The 18470-nt window shown below is 39.4% G+C and overlaps 1 protein-coding gene and 1 long non-coding RNA gene across 3 annotated transcripts in view; both read right to left on the bottom strand.

Moving 5' to 3' along the window:
* The window catches only part of LOC145647300 (uncharacterized), a 498552-nt gene that overhangs the window by 151111 nt on the left and 328971 nt on the right, over window positions 1-18470 (bottom strand). The window lies entirely within an intron of this gene.
* On the bottom strand, window positions 1273-3472 carry LOC145643377 (alpha-1-antitrypsin homolog). The gene is made up of 4 exons (XM_081694392.1): window positions 2529-3472; window positions 2227-2433; window positions 1847-2008; window positions 1273-1461 (listed from the first exon to the last, which is right to left on the bottom strand). Exons 1-4 carry the CDS (start codon window positions 3219-3221, stop codon window positions 1273-1275), a joined length of 1251 nt encoding a protein of 416 aa, XP_081550518.1. The 5' UTR covers window positions 3222-3472.

The raw sequence follows: 18470 nt of genomic DNA, 5'->3' as shown, positions 1-18470 counted from the left end.
GAAATTTCTCAGAATCCCTTGTGAATCATTGAAAAAATGGATGCAGAAGAAAGGGGGAAGATTTCAACCACTAGCCTTTCTAACTCAGACTCAAGAGGCAAGATGACACTTGAAAACAAGGAGTAGGAGGAAAAATGAGAGGGGATTGGGCCTTGGTAAAAATCTAAGCACTAAATCTAAGAATAAAATGGTTTAAAACATATTACTTTTAATACATATGGTTTTAGCTAATCCTAGAGATATATAATAAAGTTAAGATATCTGTTACAGGACAAGGAGGTTTTCAGATCCAGTACAGACATTAAGTCATATAAGATCAAATAAATTTGAAAAAAGAACAAAATTATTTACTCTATAATGCACCATCTTAAAAAAAAATGAGATCCCCTCTAAAATCCTCAATGTCAGACCTAGCTACCATACACTGTACATTCTTTAAATTGAGAACAGCATTTTGAAGTCTGATTTCTGACTCAGTTACTGTTCAAATGGACAAATTAACACAAATTACATCAAATATGGCCCATCCAGTTACTGGCTTAGACACAGCATTAGTGTAATTCTTATTACTTTATCTGACACCAAATCAAAGGTGATAAATCTGATTTTGAACCCTGACAGACTCAGAGGGGCCTGGATGTTGCACCAACTGCTGTGATCAGATCATCATAGTGAATCAACATACAAGACAACGCACTGGGAAATAACTCAAAACTGATTTATAAATGAGTCACAGGACTGTTAGAGAGTTTGGAGCTTAATGTACGTCTGTCACATCGCTATGTCTGTTTTAGAATTACATAGTTCCATATGACTTAAGTAATATTTGTATGAAACACTGATATATATGACCAACATCCCTAATGTTATAACTGCCCCTGATTTGTGTGCTACAGACTGCCATGATTGGTTTGTCAAAACAAATGAAGACTCATTCAAATATCACTCAACAACTTTATTTCCATTCAGATGCCTGGGTTTGTGTACATCTGTATTCACTGTGCCATCAGAAATAATCCAACAGTCTGTTACTTTTTCTCATATCTGGTGTAAGGGAACTGGACTAAGTCTGAAAGGAGCATTTAATTTAAGTTGAATTATAGCTAAATGAAGTCCCTTCTATATGTAGCTCACTAAACTAGCACAACATTTAGCCTTTCATTGCTCCGAGATAATACAGAGACGTGACTATATTTGTTGCTAATTGATATGAGAGATATCAGTAGCACTCCCATCGTACTGCTGACTAGACTGTGTGGGAGACGTCTACCACTACACAGTGGGGTCGATTATCTTTCCCATGAACAGGATACTCCTGGTGTTCTTCTCCACAATGAAGACTAGGAACGGTCTGTTGACTTCTGTTTTGAAAATAAATGACAAGGGCATGAATTCAAGAGTAGTTGCAGCTGTAGCCTGAGTGCCCTGCTCATCCACGCTGAGGACGGCCTTGTGCAGGACCTGTGGGGAAGGACCAATCTGGGCAGTCATTGAATGACACTTTAATGTATGTAAGCAGTAGATGCATTAACTTCTGAACAGTCCTTGGTGGACAACAGATGGAATTTGCCTGCTGCATCTCACCAGTGTGTTGACTGGATGTAAAAGCATTGTGCAGTGTGTTGATTGTAAAGTGTCCTTGGGTACTTGAAAGGCACTATACAAATGTAACTTCATATTGTGTCATATCAAGAGAGACAAACCTAGAAATTCACTTTTTTTTTTTTTATTTGAGGCTCAGAGTGCAGTCAAAATTCTACTGGATATTTAAGATGGGCAGTCTATTAACAATATCTCCCACACTCATAATGTGACACTCTAGACATGACAGCATTTCTCCACATACCTTGGAAACTGCCACCTTGGCCCCCTTACTGATTCCAGAGAAGTCTGCACTGTCTGAGAATGCATCAACCATTCCCATGTCCTTCAGAGTGTCCCCAAGACAGGAGGAAGCAGACACTGAGAACTTGGGCATATACAAGTCCAAAGTGCTGGAGAACAGACATGGTCAGTCAGGCAAACGCACTCTTACATGGAATAGCATGGGCAAAATATTTATTTAATACATTTTTGTCATTGGTAACCTTGTCAGAGAGTAAAGGTTTTACTTTGTGGTACTACTTAATATGTATAAATGAAAGTATATTTTAAAAAGCATTTCATGATACATTACATTTTGTGGACTTTGTCCTTCCAGTACTTGAGGTGATCCTAGCTGATGTGTTTCTCCAACTCCTCCATTTTTCCATGGTCAGGCAGGACGATCATCATGGAGGCGTTTCCATTATATGGCAGCATGATAACGGACGTAAAGTTGCCCTGGTCATAGTAGAAGTCATATTCACCATTTCTGTTCATCATATCCACAGGCACTGTGGTGTTCTCATCCACATGAAAGTCACCTTTGCTGGTGTGCTCCACTTTAAAAGCCTCTTGCCATTTACCTGAGAGAATGAAATACAAAACTGGTTACTGCAGTTCAGGTGAAATACATGAAAAATTATTTAATCTCTAGTGGGTTCTACTTGTCTCCTTTTAGCTTTGAAATACACATAGTTGATGAGCATCATCACAGTGGCAGCATCCAGACTCTTGACCAGATCAGTGATCATGTCCTTGGTCTTTTTGGCAATTAACTTGTTGATCTCCTGCACAGCGACTTCAGGTGTGGAAAAGTCCACACTGATGGCTTCACCTTTGTAGAAGTGCTGGATATCTTTCAGAAACTTGTCTTCAGGCTTGAAGCCTTTTTGTACAGCTGCAGCTCCTCCTATTTCCAACAGTAGGGCATCCTGGCTGTGGTCCAGCATGTGGAGAAGGTGCTCATAGCCTTCATTGACCTGATCAGCTGTGAGAGCACTGTAGTCCAGAGTGCTGAAGATTTGTGAGTGGGTATTGCTCTTGGCCCCCAGGGCCAGCATGGATAGAACCATGGAGATACTCAGAGGAGAGAAGAAGATATTCTTGCCCTGGGTGTCAGGATGGCTGGCCAGCTTCTTGTAGAGGGAGAAGGCAAAGTCTGCGTTGTGGGGTGAGAGTTTGTGGCAGGGTTTGTCTTCTCCATTCTGGTGGGGGTGGGCTGCATCCTTGCCATGATGGAGATGTTGGTGGTGATCTGCTGAATGGTCTTGATCATGATCCTGCTCCTTGATGCCTACAGTCCAGTCCACTGACAGTATGAGGACAACAATCAAACAGCACTGGACCTTTCCCCACATTTTAACACCTGCAGAAGCACTGCACAGATTTGAAATGTATCACATGCAGGTTCATTTAAACACAACTATTACATTAGAAAATAGTCAACACATGGATTTTCATAAGAGAGGTATATACGTGATAGCCTGCATGGAGACTACTTCTGAGTCTAGTCTTTAATTCAGTTTTTACATTTTTAAAGATGTAATAGATCACTGTTGAAGTGTTTGCCATTTAGTTGAAACAAGATCTGAGGAAAAAATTATTTGTATCTCCAGAATATCAGTCATCTTACAGTACATTTACTTACCATCCACGTCCTGTCAGCAGTAAACTATTGGGATTGAGTTCATACATTTTATAGTCTGTTTGGTGTAATCTGAGGTCAGTCCTTTAAACATTAACCACTGAGGGGCTGTTTCAAATAGAGCAGGAACATTGCACAGCATTTATCCTTTAGTTAACATTACTGATGCCAAAACCCTGTATGCTGGCATTGTTAGCTCTGGTATTGATTCCTGTTAGGCTGTGTAGTCTCATTCCAAACTCAGCTGCTGCGGTCTTCGAATACACTAACTGATCTGTGTACATAAGTGCAATTCTTTTTATCAGCTATACAGGATGGCAGTGTTTTTTCATATTAGCTAACATGTACTTAGTACTTTCAGAGCTCTTTTTATTCTCGGTACCACTGACCTCTCTGAGAACCTTCACACAACTTGAACGATTCCTCGCCATCGCAGCCAGTTTTGGAAGCTTTTGAAAGTGCACATTTAGCCACACAGCATGTTTCAGTCTCAGGTGTATGCATTTTTATTTTATTTATTTACCTCCTATTTCAATTTAAGCTTGTATCATTAGCTCTGCTGTCATCATTTACCATCAGGGTCAGCTGCAAGCTCCATCTCTGAGCCTTTATGTGGTTTAAATGCACAGACGTGTTGTAGCGTTAGCCACACTGCTAGCAATAATATCTGACTAAATTAGCTTAGCATTTCTCATCATGACGGTTGAGCAGATTGTGAAACATTTTATGTTTGCCTTTAAAAGTGGGGAAAAAAACTTATTTGAATCTATATTAGGACATTCCCCTGATTATACGATCAGATTTTCTGTTTTATTAACTCCAAACATCTTTCACTGGTTAATGCTGGTTATTGTTTTTCTTCTTGAATAAAGAGCATAGATCTTGCTGCATTTCTAGAATCATCCAAGGCAGATGCATGACGCACCAAGCCCTCCACTGAGTCACCAATGTAAAGAGAAAGATCGCAACTCTACGGATCCACCTCGTTTGACACGAGGAATTCCTGATACGCCCAACGTAACTTAGCGTGTAAAACATACAGAAGGTTAGAGTGAAAATAGTAAGACATCTTAAATGACATCACATTAATATTAATCTAGATGGGGTGTAAAGGGAGATATGTTTTACAAGGGATTGGTTGTCCGCATGTATTTTTTTTTTTTCACTGTGAGATTTGCATCTCCTCACATCCCTCTTCAAATCAAGCCCAGAATATAGTTCTGGCTTTCAAAATATGACTAAACACATGCCAACCCATTATGTTTTACTGCCTCCTCAACCAGAGCAGTCTAGATCCAGGGCTGTTAAAATATATTGTGGATTTAATTTTAAAATTGAGAACAGCATTGTACACGCAGTGAAGTTTCATTTTCATTTCAGTTCCAACTCACATAGAATTAAACCCCTTATATGTTTTATTTAGCACAAAATTCTATTGATAAGGATATGAGGCTTGTCTCTTCAGTGCCTGACATGCCAGTATTACTGAGATTTCTTATGATCATGTTCTTAGCTAACCTACATACAAAGAGTCAAATGTTCAAATGTTGTGTCCAGTGTTCAGTTGATCCCAAAATTAGCTAAAGAGTATTTGTACTTTTTCTGCTATCTTAAAAAGATCAGGCAAGCAGACCTAAGCTTGTGAGATTTGTTTTAATTGACTTTGGTTTGGCACAAGTTCAGGACAAGTTCAATAACCTGTTTTGTGAAACCTGATTTGGTCTGAGAGTTGGCACCGACTATTGTGGACCGTCCTTCATGGTCAGCCAGCATGCATGAAGAGCAAACAAACTGGAAGCTTGTGTCATTACATTTGTCTCCTTGCCATGTCTGTTTTGTACATTTTCCAGTTCCACAGGACTCAGTGATACATGTAGGAAATGATTGATTAACAATTTGAGCAGGAATGCTAATGTTACATGTGACTCTACTTTACATATTACAGACTGTAATAATTATCAAATCATCATTTATTCAGTGGAACACAGCATTAACTGTGGTGAAAACAGCTGCTGCAGTGTCTTGCTCATCAATATCGAGGACCTCCCAGTAGAGCTGAGGAGTGCCTGGTGGAGCTGATGCCTACCTGTTGGAGTTAAATTCTGCCTGGTGGAGATATGGTGTACCTGGTGAAGATGAGGTCTGCCTGGTGGAGGTCCACCTGATGGAGATGAGGTACATATGGTGGATTTGAGGTGTGCCTTAATACTACTTAATTGAAGTGTCACAGCATGTTTATATTTCCCCCTAGGATAATGTAAGAGAGATTATAAACATTAACTTCCTGTCACACACTTCACCATTTAGTTAACTGTTGGAAAATCTACTTACATTGTAAAACATTCCTTGATGACACTAAGTAGGAATTTTTTTTTCCATCATGAAGGTTCACACTGTGAACTGTTTGTCGTTTTTTATCATTCACAGCCACAACCCACAGGAACATTTCCCCAGGACAATTTTAGCTTCAACAGTTTTCTGGGGAAGGATCAATCTGGCATTCTCTTGATTTTTGTTTAAGGTAACATTAGCTAATGTTACTCCCAGAGTGTCCTTTTTAGCAAGAGGAACCATATGAATCAAAATAATGATAACTCAGCATATGACATCATACACATAATAACTAATAATCTAACATCAAACTAATGACATCACATAATGTAAAGGCAACCTGGTGAATTTTATGTAGAATGTAACATATAGAATAAGAACTCTGAGTTGTGTTGATTGTGTAACACTGAATTAAGCTTATTGAGATGTTGAGAGAGACAACTGGAGATAAATGTTAGCACTGAATATATGTTTAGCACGCATCTTTAGTAAATCCTTCATACAAAAATGGAAACTGAACAGCAACCTGAACAACAAAAAAAGAACTAAGATTTACTAAATGGCTCTGTTTGTGGCTGTCTTTGGTGCTGAAACTAACTGTAATTTCAGCACCATGGGCAGCAGGCAGGCTGTCTAGGACTTCAGAACTCTCTCAGAAGTGCTTTGCTTTACTTAATAATACCTTTGTGCACAAGGGACTTCTTGTTACAGAGTAACTGTAAGGAGAGTGAGGCCTCTGAGTGAGCCCATGGTCACACATAATTTCTTTAGTTCCGCTACACCTTTGTGGTTTCCCTGAATATATATAAATCTTGGCGGTAACAGTACAGTACAATTTACATTAGTGCAATAGATCATTATGCCTTTGTAGGAATAGGCACTGTATTTACTTATAATTAAGAGAATAGAGTCAAAATGTGGGATAATCAACTGAGTTCTTATGAGTTTACATGTAAAAAAAAAATTCAAACCACCAATTGTTACAATCCAGTAAAAACTGCAATCTAACGTTTTACCACTAGGTGGACCCATGCTACAATTTTACGTAAATCATATGGCAACACTGGGATTACAAAATTACAAATTTCTTATTAAGACTGATAAATGATTTTTTAAAAGTCCAATTTTCTTCTATAAAATTGGTGTTTTTTATTGACATACATAATCCATACCTTTAGCCTGTGCATTATTGCATGGACCAAGAAAAGGCTTTTGATATGCAGACTGCGCCTTTAAGAGGGAGCTATATGGTTATGTAGATTGAGTAACTGAGAGAGTGTGTGTGTGTGAGGGGAGAACCGTCACCTTTCTGTTCGTCTTCTCAACACTCCTTTTTCTTTGGTAACGCTGTACGGTACCTTTTACTGTTTCCTTTACGTATAAGTACAATGATGGCTTGAAGTGGTCCAGGAGAGAATAAAAGTCTTTCAGATTGCCCACAACAGTGTGTGTGTGTCACTCCATGTTTACTCCACGCATCGCGGTTAGCCCGTAGCACCTGTTCCTCACTCCAGGTAAGAAGCGTAACACTGTTTTCATTAATAAGCCTTTGAAGTACTTTGGGTGTCGTAGTGAAATGAACTGACCAAACAACAATAAGGGAGGTTATATTGGGTCTCACCCCCTGAGCTTCTACATCGTGTCTCTATGACAAAGGACGGAGCCACTTAACTAAGAATGAGACCGTCCTCACTGACAATGTGAGAATATCTGATAGATCACTGACTGATAAAGAAGAAAGAGGACATACCACATGACAACTTACAAAACCTACCTCATCTCTATATTTGGTGTGTGTGTGTGTGTGTTGTGGTTAGTTTGTCAGTTTCATCTGAATACACTTCCTCTCCACTATAAGTGTTCTTGTGAAATCAATCAGTAGACTGCATTGAAGAGTGTGTACGGTGTGTATCAGCAGTCCTGCTGTAGCTGTGTGTAGTGTGTGTGTAACTCAGTAAGAATGCAGGTGTGTGTTTATCTGCTCCTTGTGCTCCACGCTGCTGATGGTGAGTGTTACCTTTTCTCTACAGGTGTTGTCATCCTCATACATTCATTTGCACAAAGGCATTTATATCTGGGAGCAGCAGAGAGCAGCAGCTCACCACTTACCCCCGATTCTGTCTATCGACCAAGAAATTTTGCCTCTTTAGTTTAGAACAAAAGCTGTTAAATGCGAACGTTGCTAACAAACACTGGAGGTCAACAGAAACTCAAATATAGCCTTCGTAAATACATGCCCACAGACTTCTCTCAAGACGGTCAAACCGCATCCAAGTGTTAATAAATGTCTCCCAGACTAGTCGGTGTGTCGTATAACTCACTGTGAACTAGACAAGTGAAGAAACACGTCACCGGGAAGCGACCTGGATGAGGTTTGAGGGCATGTAGCTCGATATCTGACTTATTTACAAATCCTATAAGCTATCGTTGCTGTTGGCTTCCAATGTTTGTTAGCAATGTTAGCAGCTTTTTGTTCTAAAGGAGCGAAATATGGACTCCAAACATGCCTTGTCCACCCGGGTTAAGGGAAAATAAAGTAAATTTGATTCTTCGCCGACCTGACCCGTTAAGTGGCACTGAAATCTGCGCTGTGGTTCGGTCCGGTAGAGAGGAACCGCTGCTAATTACTTGCTAATTGCTGATTAGTTACTTAAGATCAGCATAAGCTAGGAATTGTAGGGACATTAGTAAGACTGACAAAATTGAGAAATAAGAAAAGTACAAGAGTATTGTGACTCTTACAAGGATAATTTTGCTCTATAAATCTGTACATTTATAAAAACAACTTGTTTTTTATTATGGTGTGGTATGTGAAATGTGCTCACTTGTTTATTTCTGTTTGTGTTATTTATTCCTCACTTTTTCATTCTGTGTATGATGCAGCTCTTGTCCACTACCCACTTCTGTATCCAGCTGCCTGTGACAGAGGTCACACCTCATTGTAGTTGATTGTATATGTGGTACAGTCCTTTACATGTGGTGTATGATGTGTGTGTTTGGTGCTTCTGTGTGTTTTCCCGAGTGTGGGTGGGTTTGGGGGAGAGACTACAGAGGATTCTGATCTCATGAATTTTGACATGCCCATCATATCCCTTATTGAGCTAGCAGTCAAACAAGTCAGTACTACTCTATATTACCATGGAGACCAGAGGAGGGGCAGAGCTCACTACCTGTGGGTTAAAGAGCTGGACTGGTACTGAATAAATCCATTTCAATCAGGAGGTCTCAGCTATCAGGACTTCCCAGAGGGTTTCAGCCAGACAGCTGTCTCCCAATGTGAAGACAGTGTTTGTTTGTTTGTTTGTTTGTTTGTTTGTTTTAGCCTATTTATATGGTTTACCCCCATGTTGCTCAGGGACACTATAGTACTTCCTGACACTTCGTCCAGTGTAGTGATTCAGATTAGGCTGGACCCCTGCTCAGCTTTCCTGAAACAAATGCACATGCTTTACCATATGGTCAACCAAAGTGGCCCAAAGCTCATCTGTGATGGTTGTTCTTCCTCGTCCTCATCCTCTCTTTCAAATATTGGCCTCCATTGATATCCAACCAAGACATCGAGCCTGTGGCCTCTTTATAGTGCTCAGGCTCTACAAATAGTATAGTGCTCCATGTACAAATTAGTCATAATTGTCTTCACCTATGAGTACTGGGTTTGGTTAATTGATAAATGGATGCATCATTTGCATTTGAGGGTTTTCTATAAGAAATGATGTGTCCAATATAGAGAATTGTGTTTAGCGTATTGGAAAAAAATGTGTTTTAGAAATACAAAATGAGTGTAAATCAGAGAAGGTGCTTTTGGTTTAGTATAACAGGTCAGGAGATGGGCTACATGAGTTAGTGGTTTCAATTATTGTGTCACATGTCACCGTTTTTGTGTCCTGCAAAAAACTGTAATATCACAAAAACAGTACAGTTTCCCAGCAAGCACTTGTTCCTCCTACCAAACTTGGAGCACTGTTTAACAATTTAACAATACATAACTAATACTGTCTCTCTCTTTCTTTCTCTCTCTCTCTCTTGCTCACACACACACACACACACACACACACACAAAACATGCACAGCTGTTGCAGGATGGCCAGATCCACATCTGAAGGACTTGGAGAAAGACAATTTTACACACACAGTAAATGTACATTCAAAGTGATACTTGTAGCTGCAAAAACACCCCCTCCCACGGCCTGCCCTGCTCTCTCTCACACTCTGACACACACTCTCTCTCTCTCTCTCTCTCTCTCTCTCTCTCTCTCTCTCTCTCTCTCTCTTCTTGTTGGGTGTTTGGGCTTCAAGTTCTCCTATGTTGTTCCTCTTATCCTAGAGGCTTAGAACAATTTACAAATAAAAAATGAACAAATAAGAAAAAAATAAAACCATAAAGACAGTACAGTTTCCCAGTATGCACCTCTTCCTTCTCACATATGTATTGCTAAACTTGGTGCACTTTAGCAATACATAACACACACACACACACACACACAGACATGCATATGTGCATGCTTCCTTTTTGGGTTCGTGATCTTAAAATTCTGCTGTGCTGTTCCTCAGAGTGGTGTGTGAACGACATGTTTACTTCTTTCACACACCCACGAAGATTGTCAAACAGTCTCCAAATCCTCATCAGTGTCAGTGATCTAGCTCTGAACTTCATGGTTTAATCAGTCAATCACTAACTGACTCTGGCAGCATAAATTCACTCCAGTGACTCCAGTTTAAAGACTTTTCTTATTTAGTCCCAAGTTATTCTGATGCCACCATAGTCATAGCTACCAGTTTACAGATGTGAGAATTCCCAGTATGCACCTCTTCCACCTGACATATGTATTGCTAATCTGGTTGCACTGGGTGCTACGTGTGAAATGTGCTCACTTGTTTATTTGTGTTTGTGTTATTTATTCCTCATTTGTTCATCAATTGGCCAGGAGGCTTAGACAGCCCATGCTGGGGGTTTTGTCTTTTTACAGTTTTAATTTTATTTTGTTGTTGTTGTTACAGCGCAGTGCACACTAGCCTACAGCCTCAGTTAGTTACTTTATAGATATCCACCATCATCAAACAGCTTTTGGCAGCTTTAACAACAAAAAGAACAAAGTAACAGAGAAAAGGTGAGAAAATGTTTCTACTTCCTGTGATAACTGTTGGGTTGTGATGACATTGTACTGTCTACATCCAAAGTGGTCTTTACTTTGGTGACTCCTTTAGTGGTTCTGTGTCAGTGGGTGGATTTCACAGCTTCACTTAAGCAGTTTTGTCTTAATAGTATGAAAGCTACAACATGATCATAGACTGCTGCAATCCACCTGTACTCTATGAATAATATGAATATCAGACCATCCTCATGTTTACCTGATTAAATGATAAATGTTTATTTTGATCAGCATGTAGTCTAGAGATCTTCCTGTCTGATCTGTATAATATTTGCTAAGCTACACATTCAGTTTGGTCCTCTGATCACTAAGTGCAGGAGTGAAATGATGTGTCCAAACAGTGCTGAGGGGGATCACTGTGTAGCACTACTTCTTACTGCAGGATCACTTTACTGAGGATGGGGACTGAACACTGGGAAGCTCAGGAGGAAGTGATGACACTAGAAAGACACTGTTTCACTGTTAGATTTAGTCTGTATGTGAGAGAGAAAGAAGTGGAGGAATAATTTATTTTGCACTTGAACACACTTACCCTCTACTGTGGATATTAGTGGGTGGAGAATTTCTGTAGAGTTCTACTGAGAGAGTTGTAGAGTTCCAGGTCATAGTTGTGTGGTGGTTTCACTAGACAGACTGTAGTCTGGGCTGCAGTTTTCAGTGTTCAGTACACTGTAGTTTTGTAGCGTGTATAAGATGTGTAGCAGCGTTACTGCTGTAGCTGTGTGTAGTGTGTTGTGGAATGCAGCTGTGTTTTTATCTGCAGATGTGTTTTTACTTCCTTTTTGGTAATGATGTGCATAGGAAGTCCTGTGAAGCGTTTGAGGTTCTTCCTTATTGTACTGCTGAAGGATTCGAAGCTTTGGAGCATTGAAAGCTGGTGACAAAACAGCGACACCTGGTGGTTTTCAGAAATTATAGCAGCCATAGATTCAAAACTGCGCAATACAACACTGCACCGCCTTCATATTTCATTAAAAAAAATGATCAGTAATGATGTTTAGTAATTAAATTCTGCAATAATTAGTTTAGAATCATTGTTTCCATTTTTATGTGAAAACATAATACAAAACTGTACTGGGAGACAACAGGTTGATGTAATGAAACATTTACCCTCCCTTTTGGGTTCTATAATTTGCACATTTCCAATTTTTTAGTAAAAAGATAAAGCTTCCAAGTTATAGGACAGTGCCAAACTTATGAAGCAGTCTCAAGCTCATCCTGTGTATCTGTGATGTTTGAAGCTTCAAACAAGATTAGTCACGTTATTAGTAACTTTAGTGGTAATGTTAGTGGTAATAACTTTAGTGGGAAGGGAGAGGGAGAGAAGGAAGGAGGGAGTGAGTGAGAGGGAGGCAAAGACAATCTATAATCAATATAATCAGACATTTACATCTTATAACTTGATGGTCATGCATCCATCATACCAACATCTATTGGGAAATCTCTTAGTGATTTCCAGTACCATTATCAGTTGGCTGGTACCATCAGTACCATCAGGTGTCTGGACCTGGAGCAATTAATTATGTCATATATAATAGTTAAGTATGTCATATTTAATAATAATAATAATAATAATTAATTATGCCATATGTAATAATAACCATTTTACATGTACTTGTGCAGCCATGTTTAATAGTGAAGGCCTTTATCTCGTGTGTTTCTGCAGGCTGCATGTTGGTAGGGAATCTGAGGACAGACAACATCACTGCATATACAGGAGACTCAGTACTGCTGCCCTGCTCCTGTACTGACCCACACGCCAAACCTGAGAGTTTCACCTGGAAGAAACGCAACACAAACAGAAACTCATGGGACGTGATCACCACTGAGTGTGAACAGTACAGAAACAGAGTTCAGCTGGGTACTGTTCACTCTCCAGGAAATCTCTCTCTACTCATATCACACTTGACTGAAGAGGATGAGGGAGTCTACAGGTGTTATCTTAACCAGTACTATAAAGACATCAGACTCACCATTAAAGGTAAAACACGGTATTTGATCCAAATCCAACTGCAAATGATAAATCCAGCTTCAAGGTTTTCTTATGTATCCACACTAGCAAAGTCTTGGTTGTCTGAGTTACTTGTAGACTTTCTGCTGTCATATTTGTTGTTGTGCTGTCATCTGTGCACATTACCAGTAACATTTAGTTCAGTGATGGTCAAATACTCCTTTAATTGTAACAAATATCTTGGGCAGTTCAAGTAAGAATGTCTCAGGTTTTAATACACTTGCTTCTTTGTTTTGGTTTTTCTGTTCCGACCCCTCATTTGGTTTTCCTGTCACTGTTTTCATCTTTGTCTAGTTTGCATTCGTTAATCTTTGTATAAATATCTCTTGTTTTATCGTCTTGCTTGTGGGTGACAAAACAGCGACACCTGGTGGTGTTCAGAATTTATAGCAGCCATAGATTAAAAACTGCGCAGCATTAGAAACTATTACAACACTCCGCCGCCTTCATATGTCATTAAAAAAATGGATGATCAGTAATGATGTTTAGTAATTACATTCTGAAATTATTTGTCTAAAATCATTGTTTCCCTTTTATGTAAAAAACAACAGGTTGGCGTTATGAAACGTTTACACTCACTTTTGACTTCTGTAATTAGCATTTCCATTTTTTTTTTTAGTAAAAAGAAAAAGCTTCCAAGTTATAGGACAGTGCCAAACTTATGAAACAGTCTCACCCTCATCCTGTGCTTCAGTGATGTCTAAAGCTTCGACCATCATTAGTCACGTGTTGTTAGTAACTTTAGTGGTAATATTAATGGTAATTTTAACTTTAGTGGTAATAGTAACTGATACAAGCTTCAGTACACAGTGCGATACAAGCTTCGATGCCATAGTATAAAACGTTACATCACAATTTTATTGTTTCTGCACAGTTCCTGTATCGTTTTTCTCCCTTTTTGGTGTTCCATTTAATCAGTGTTTAATTTGCATCATTTGGTTAATTTTGCCATTGTGTCCACCTATTTTGCAAATGAAGAACTTTCGTTTACACATGTGCGTAAAGTCCTGTCTGCCTCCACGTTACATTATCGTTCTGAAAACTGCACAGTGTGCAGATCATTAATGTAGGTGGACCAGCTGGATTAAAATCACTAATGTGTTCTTATTTTAGATAACTTCTGTTACTGTAATTATTTACCCCTGTCCCACTTACCTACAACCAAAGGCAGAGGTGCAGGCAAAGGTTTAATGCACATAAAACTACAAAATGTATCTGATTCCAAATTATGCCTGTAATTACAATTTATATTCTGAAGAGAATGCTGTACTGCATTGTCTAGCATGTGTTATGAGAATATGCATAACTACCTTTCTAAAATTCCTCAGTCTTAATACATCCTGCTTTGTCAGTGGTTCAGCCAGCCTAACATAGGGTTTGATCTACTAAACCTATAGTGCAGAGATTGGATACTTTAGAGGAAACTGGTGTCAGCACTCTAAATATATAGAAAAATATAGCTGGCTCTTCACTCAGCCTCAGTCCACCAGTGCAGAGTATTCTGACTACACCTTTGGATTTCCTCTCTCTTAATAAATTATCAGTGATTAACATCATCTGCGAGCATCTGGACTCCATCAGTCTCATTACAAATACTACACCGAGAGCTGAAGCTTCATGAGTTCAGTGTAGCAAGGGGTTATTAGCATAATAGAAGAGAAGTAAATATACAATAGAATAGAATAGATATTATAGTGAAACCAATTAGAATAAAATAGATATTATAATGAAACCAATTAGAATAAAATAGATATTATAATGAAACTCTGTAAATAAGTTACAGAAATGTGGCACAGAAAATACTTTCTAAATGTTACCTAAGTGCCAACACAGACTAATCAAAGAGTGACCACGTACGAGCAGCATCCCTGTCATAGCACATCCAAGAGGAACCCACAGCTGGTAGAGTGATTTACTGTCCTGAATAACAATTGATGAATAACAATACCTCTGCAAGAGACCACAGATGACCACAGCAGTTGGTGGCAAACAAGAACAAGACTTCATAGTTGAGAGTTTGGCGTACACATATCAATATGTTACGATTTTCTTGGTTGAAATGACATAGTATGCCATGACAAATGACGTTGTAGCTCAGTCTCTCTCAGTGTACACATATCTCAGCTACCTGTATGAGGGCATTATGGAATTTGTAGTTCATGAAGCATTTATGTACAAAGTCTTGTAATTTTGCTCTTTTTTATCTTAATTTTATAGCTGTTTGGGTTGACGCTTTAAATTAGAATTTTCTGGAATTCTAATTTTCGAGGTGGCAATTAGATGTGACCGACGCTTAAGTCTTCATACATGATGGGATTGGAAATCTAATTAGAATGGGAATCTAACTGGATCATTTCTGTTACTCAGACCTTTGCCTGTACAGACAACACCAGACCCCTCACTAGACACACAGACAAACTCAGTGAGATCAGGTGGAAAACTGAACAAACATCAGCACTTCAAGAATCTGTAGCATTTGTTGTATGTGCCACTTGATTGCTGTAACAGCTGGAGTGCCGCAGGGCGCGGAGCAGGACGCACAGACTCCCTCGACTTTGACACACATTTATTGATACTTAACGCTTACGACGACGGCACTCGCACAACATAAACGGATAACACGAATACACGCAACACTGCAGGAACACTAACGACGGCAACACATATACGTTTAACATGAATACACGTAGGACTAGCAACATAAACAATGACCAACACTAATGCACACACCAACAGGGGTTTAAATACACACAGACACACACAACATTAAACCAGGGGCAGGTGTGTGCCATCATGGGGGCGTGGTTACAAAACAAAAAATCACTTCAACTGCACTCAGTGGGCCGTACTGCATATAGCGACTGGTCTGTATCAATAACTACTGTACTACATAAAACAAAAAATCTATCCAGCGGCAGGATCTGCAGTTCTACTTCTGTCTGTTTCTAGTTACATATTCTGTTTGTATGTGTATTTCATGCCTGTAGTTAATGACTCTTGTCTTCTGTCCTGTTTAGGTTCTAGTCAGTTATATACCCATATTACACACGACTTGTTTAGTTTCCTTATTTAGTTACTACTGTTCTCATTTGCTCTAGAGAGAGGGGGAGAAAGAGAAAGAGGGAGAGAGAGATGGGGAGAGAAAGAAAGGAAGTGTGAGAGACAAGGAGGGAGGGAGAGAGAGGGGAAGAAGGAGAGAGAAAAGGAGGGAGGGGAGGAAGGCAGAGAGGGAGGGAGGGAGAGAGAGAGAGAAAGGAAGAAATAGAAAGAGAATGAGGGATGGAGAGAAGGAGAGAAGGAGGGAGGGAGCGAGGGAGGGAGGGAGGGTGGGAAGAGGGGGAGAGAGACAATCTATAATCAATATAATCAGACATGTAAAACATTATTAGCAACCGCATTCCTAATGCCAATGAAAACCTCATAAGTCGATTTAGTCTCTCCACCATGAACTTACTTTTTAAACATACAAATAAATGTAATATAAATACATTCACCACACACTTTATTAGACACACATACATCAGATATTACTAAAATTCAAAAACAGGACATTTAAATATACAGAAACACCATTACATATTTATGTATCTAACATGTGGACCACATTATCCTCAGATATTAGTCAGATATTAGTACATGACCACCATGAACTTTACACATAAATGTAATATAAATACATTCACCACACACTTTATAAGAAACAACATCACATGTTACTAACAGGACACTAAACAGGATATTTAAAAGTAGAGAAACACCATTACATATTTATGTATCTATCATGTGGACCACATTATCCTCAGATATTAGTCACCAGACACCCTCTGTCACCAGAAGAGTTAAACACAACTGCCATACATTTCGCCTGCCCTCACTGAACACTTTCAGTACCTCTAATAAGTGAATGTGTAGGTATAATTACAGACTGTGTCCACCTGGTGTCTTACACAGTTTGTGTGTCACCCTGCACCCAGGACATCACTGGTCAGTTTCTGACCACAGATGTCCCAGTATATGTGGATACTGAACCATTCTCCACACATCAATCCCACTACAGTGCTGGAGGCTTGGTAGTGGGTGTTGTACTGGTATGAGTGGTTCAGGTACAGCAGTGTTACTGGATTCAGTGCTACTGGTAGGCTGAGAGTGTTCTGACAGTGAAAGATATCCAGCCAGCAGTGGTTCAGTGGTCAGACACTGACCATGACTGGAGTTGGAGGATGGTTAACACTAACTGTGTAATAGACCAGATGGGCTAGAACCACTGACTCTACAAAAACAAGATTTTTCTCAACCATTCATATTTATCAAATGTGATGGAGCATAAACTATTGCATAAAGAGAGAGAGAAGGAGGGAAGCAGAGAGAGAGAGAAGGAGGGAGGCAGAGAGAGAGAGAAGGAGAGAGGCAGAGAGGGAGAGAGAGAAAAAAAAAATAAGAGCAGAGAGAAGAGTCTCCTCTCACAGCTGGTGCTGACACTGAGTTCATTAACACACACTAACACATCAGGACCAGTCTGAAGTACAAACAATCAGACCAAACCAAATTATTACACTTCACAAACTAAACTACATCACCCACTGGAACACAAACACAAGCACAAAGCAAAATGCAACGTTATCTGGCCCTAAAACGTCAGTACACTGTAGCAGACGACCTGTACACAGTGACTGACATTAAACACAGAACCACGTTGACAAAGTCCAGACTCAGAGAACACAGCCTGGCCGTCCAGACCAGCCGATATAAATGTCATGGCTGCCCAGAGAACAGAGACTCTGTCAGCAATGTAAATATGACACTGTAGAGACAGAGCTGCACTTCCTCACTGAATGTGAAAAATTCATCCAAATACGGCAAATTTACTTTACAAAATCTAAGACGATCCACCCAACTTTAAGTGTCTGTTTAACACTGACAAACTGCCCATCCTACTGGGCGAAAAGAAGGAAAGCAGCGCTTTAGCTGGGTGATGCATATCTGCCTCCCATAAGATGAGGGACAGTGATTAACCCACCCAAATACACACACACACACACACACACACACACACACACACACACACACACACACACACACACTATATTACCCAGTATATAAAAGTTACCTATTTATTATTATGTAATATAATGTAATATAATATAAATATTCCTATTCCTATTGAGGTAGAATGTGACATAGATCACTGTATAAAGCAAGGTATGGAATATGGAAATTTTTCATCTCATGTGAAAAAGTACCTTTACTCATGTGGACCTGTTTTGGTGATTGAAATAAGTTTACCAAAGTAGTGAAATACATGAATAAAGTAATATTGAAAAGTCTAATAAATGTCTAAAATCACATTGTGTACATTTATTGAGTAAAAGCATGGTCTGTTAGCAACATTAGCAGCTTTTGTTCTAAATTAAAGGAGCAAAATGTGCTCCTTTAGTTTACTCCAACCATGTCTTGTCCACCTGGGTTAAGG

The sequence above is a fragment of the Electrophorus electricus genome, chromosome 2, assembly GCF_041902795.1.
Source record: "Electrophorus electricus isolate QZ-2024a chromosome 2, ASM4190279v1, whole genome shotgun sequence".
NCBI classification, from domain to species: domain Eukaryota; kingdom Metazoa; phylum Chordata; class Actinopteri; order Gymnotiformes; family Gymnotidae; genus Electrophorus; species Electrophorus electricus.
The sequence above is the reverse complement of the archived record's forward strand: the minus strand, read 5'-3'. Positions and strand labels throughout refer to the sequence as shown.

What these genes read in the sequence shown, in the direction of transcription:
- LOC145643377 (XM_081694392.1), bottom strand. Translation starts at nt 3,221, where the DNA reads ATGTGGGGAAAGGTCCAGTGCTGTTTGATTGTTGTCCTCATACTGTCA. An exon ending in TCAAAGCTAAAAGGAGACAA is followed by an intron (nt 2,434 to 2,528) that starts GTAGAACCCACT and finishes AAATGGCAAGAG; the next exon opens with GCTTTTAAAGTGGAGCACAC. An exon ending in AAATGGAGGAGTTGGAGAAA is followed by an intron (nt 2,009 to 2,226) that starts CACATCAGCTAG and finishes CCTGACTGACCA; the next exon opens with TGTCTGTTCTCCAGCACTTT.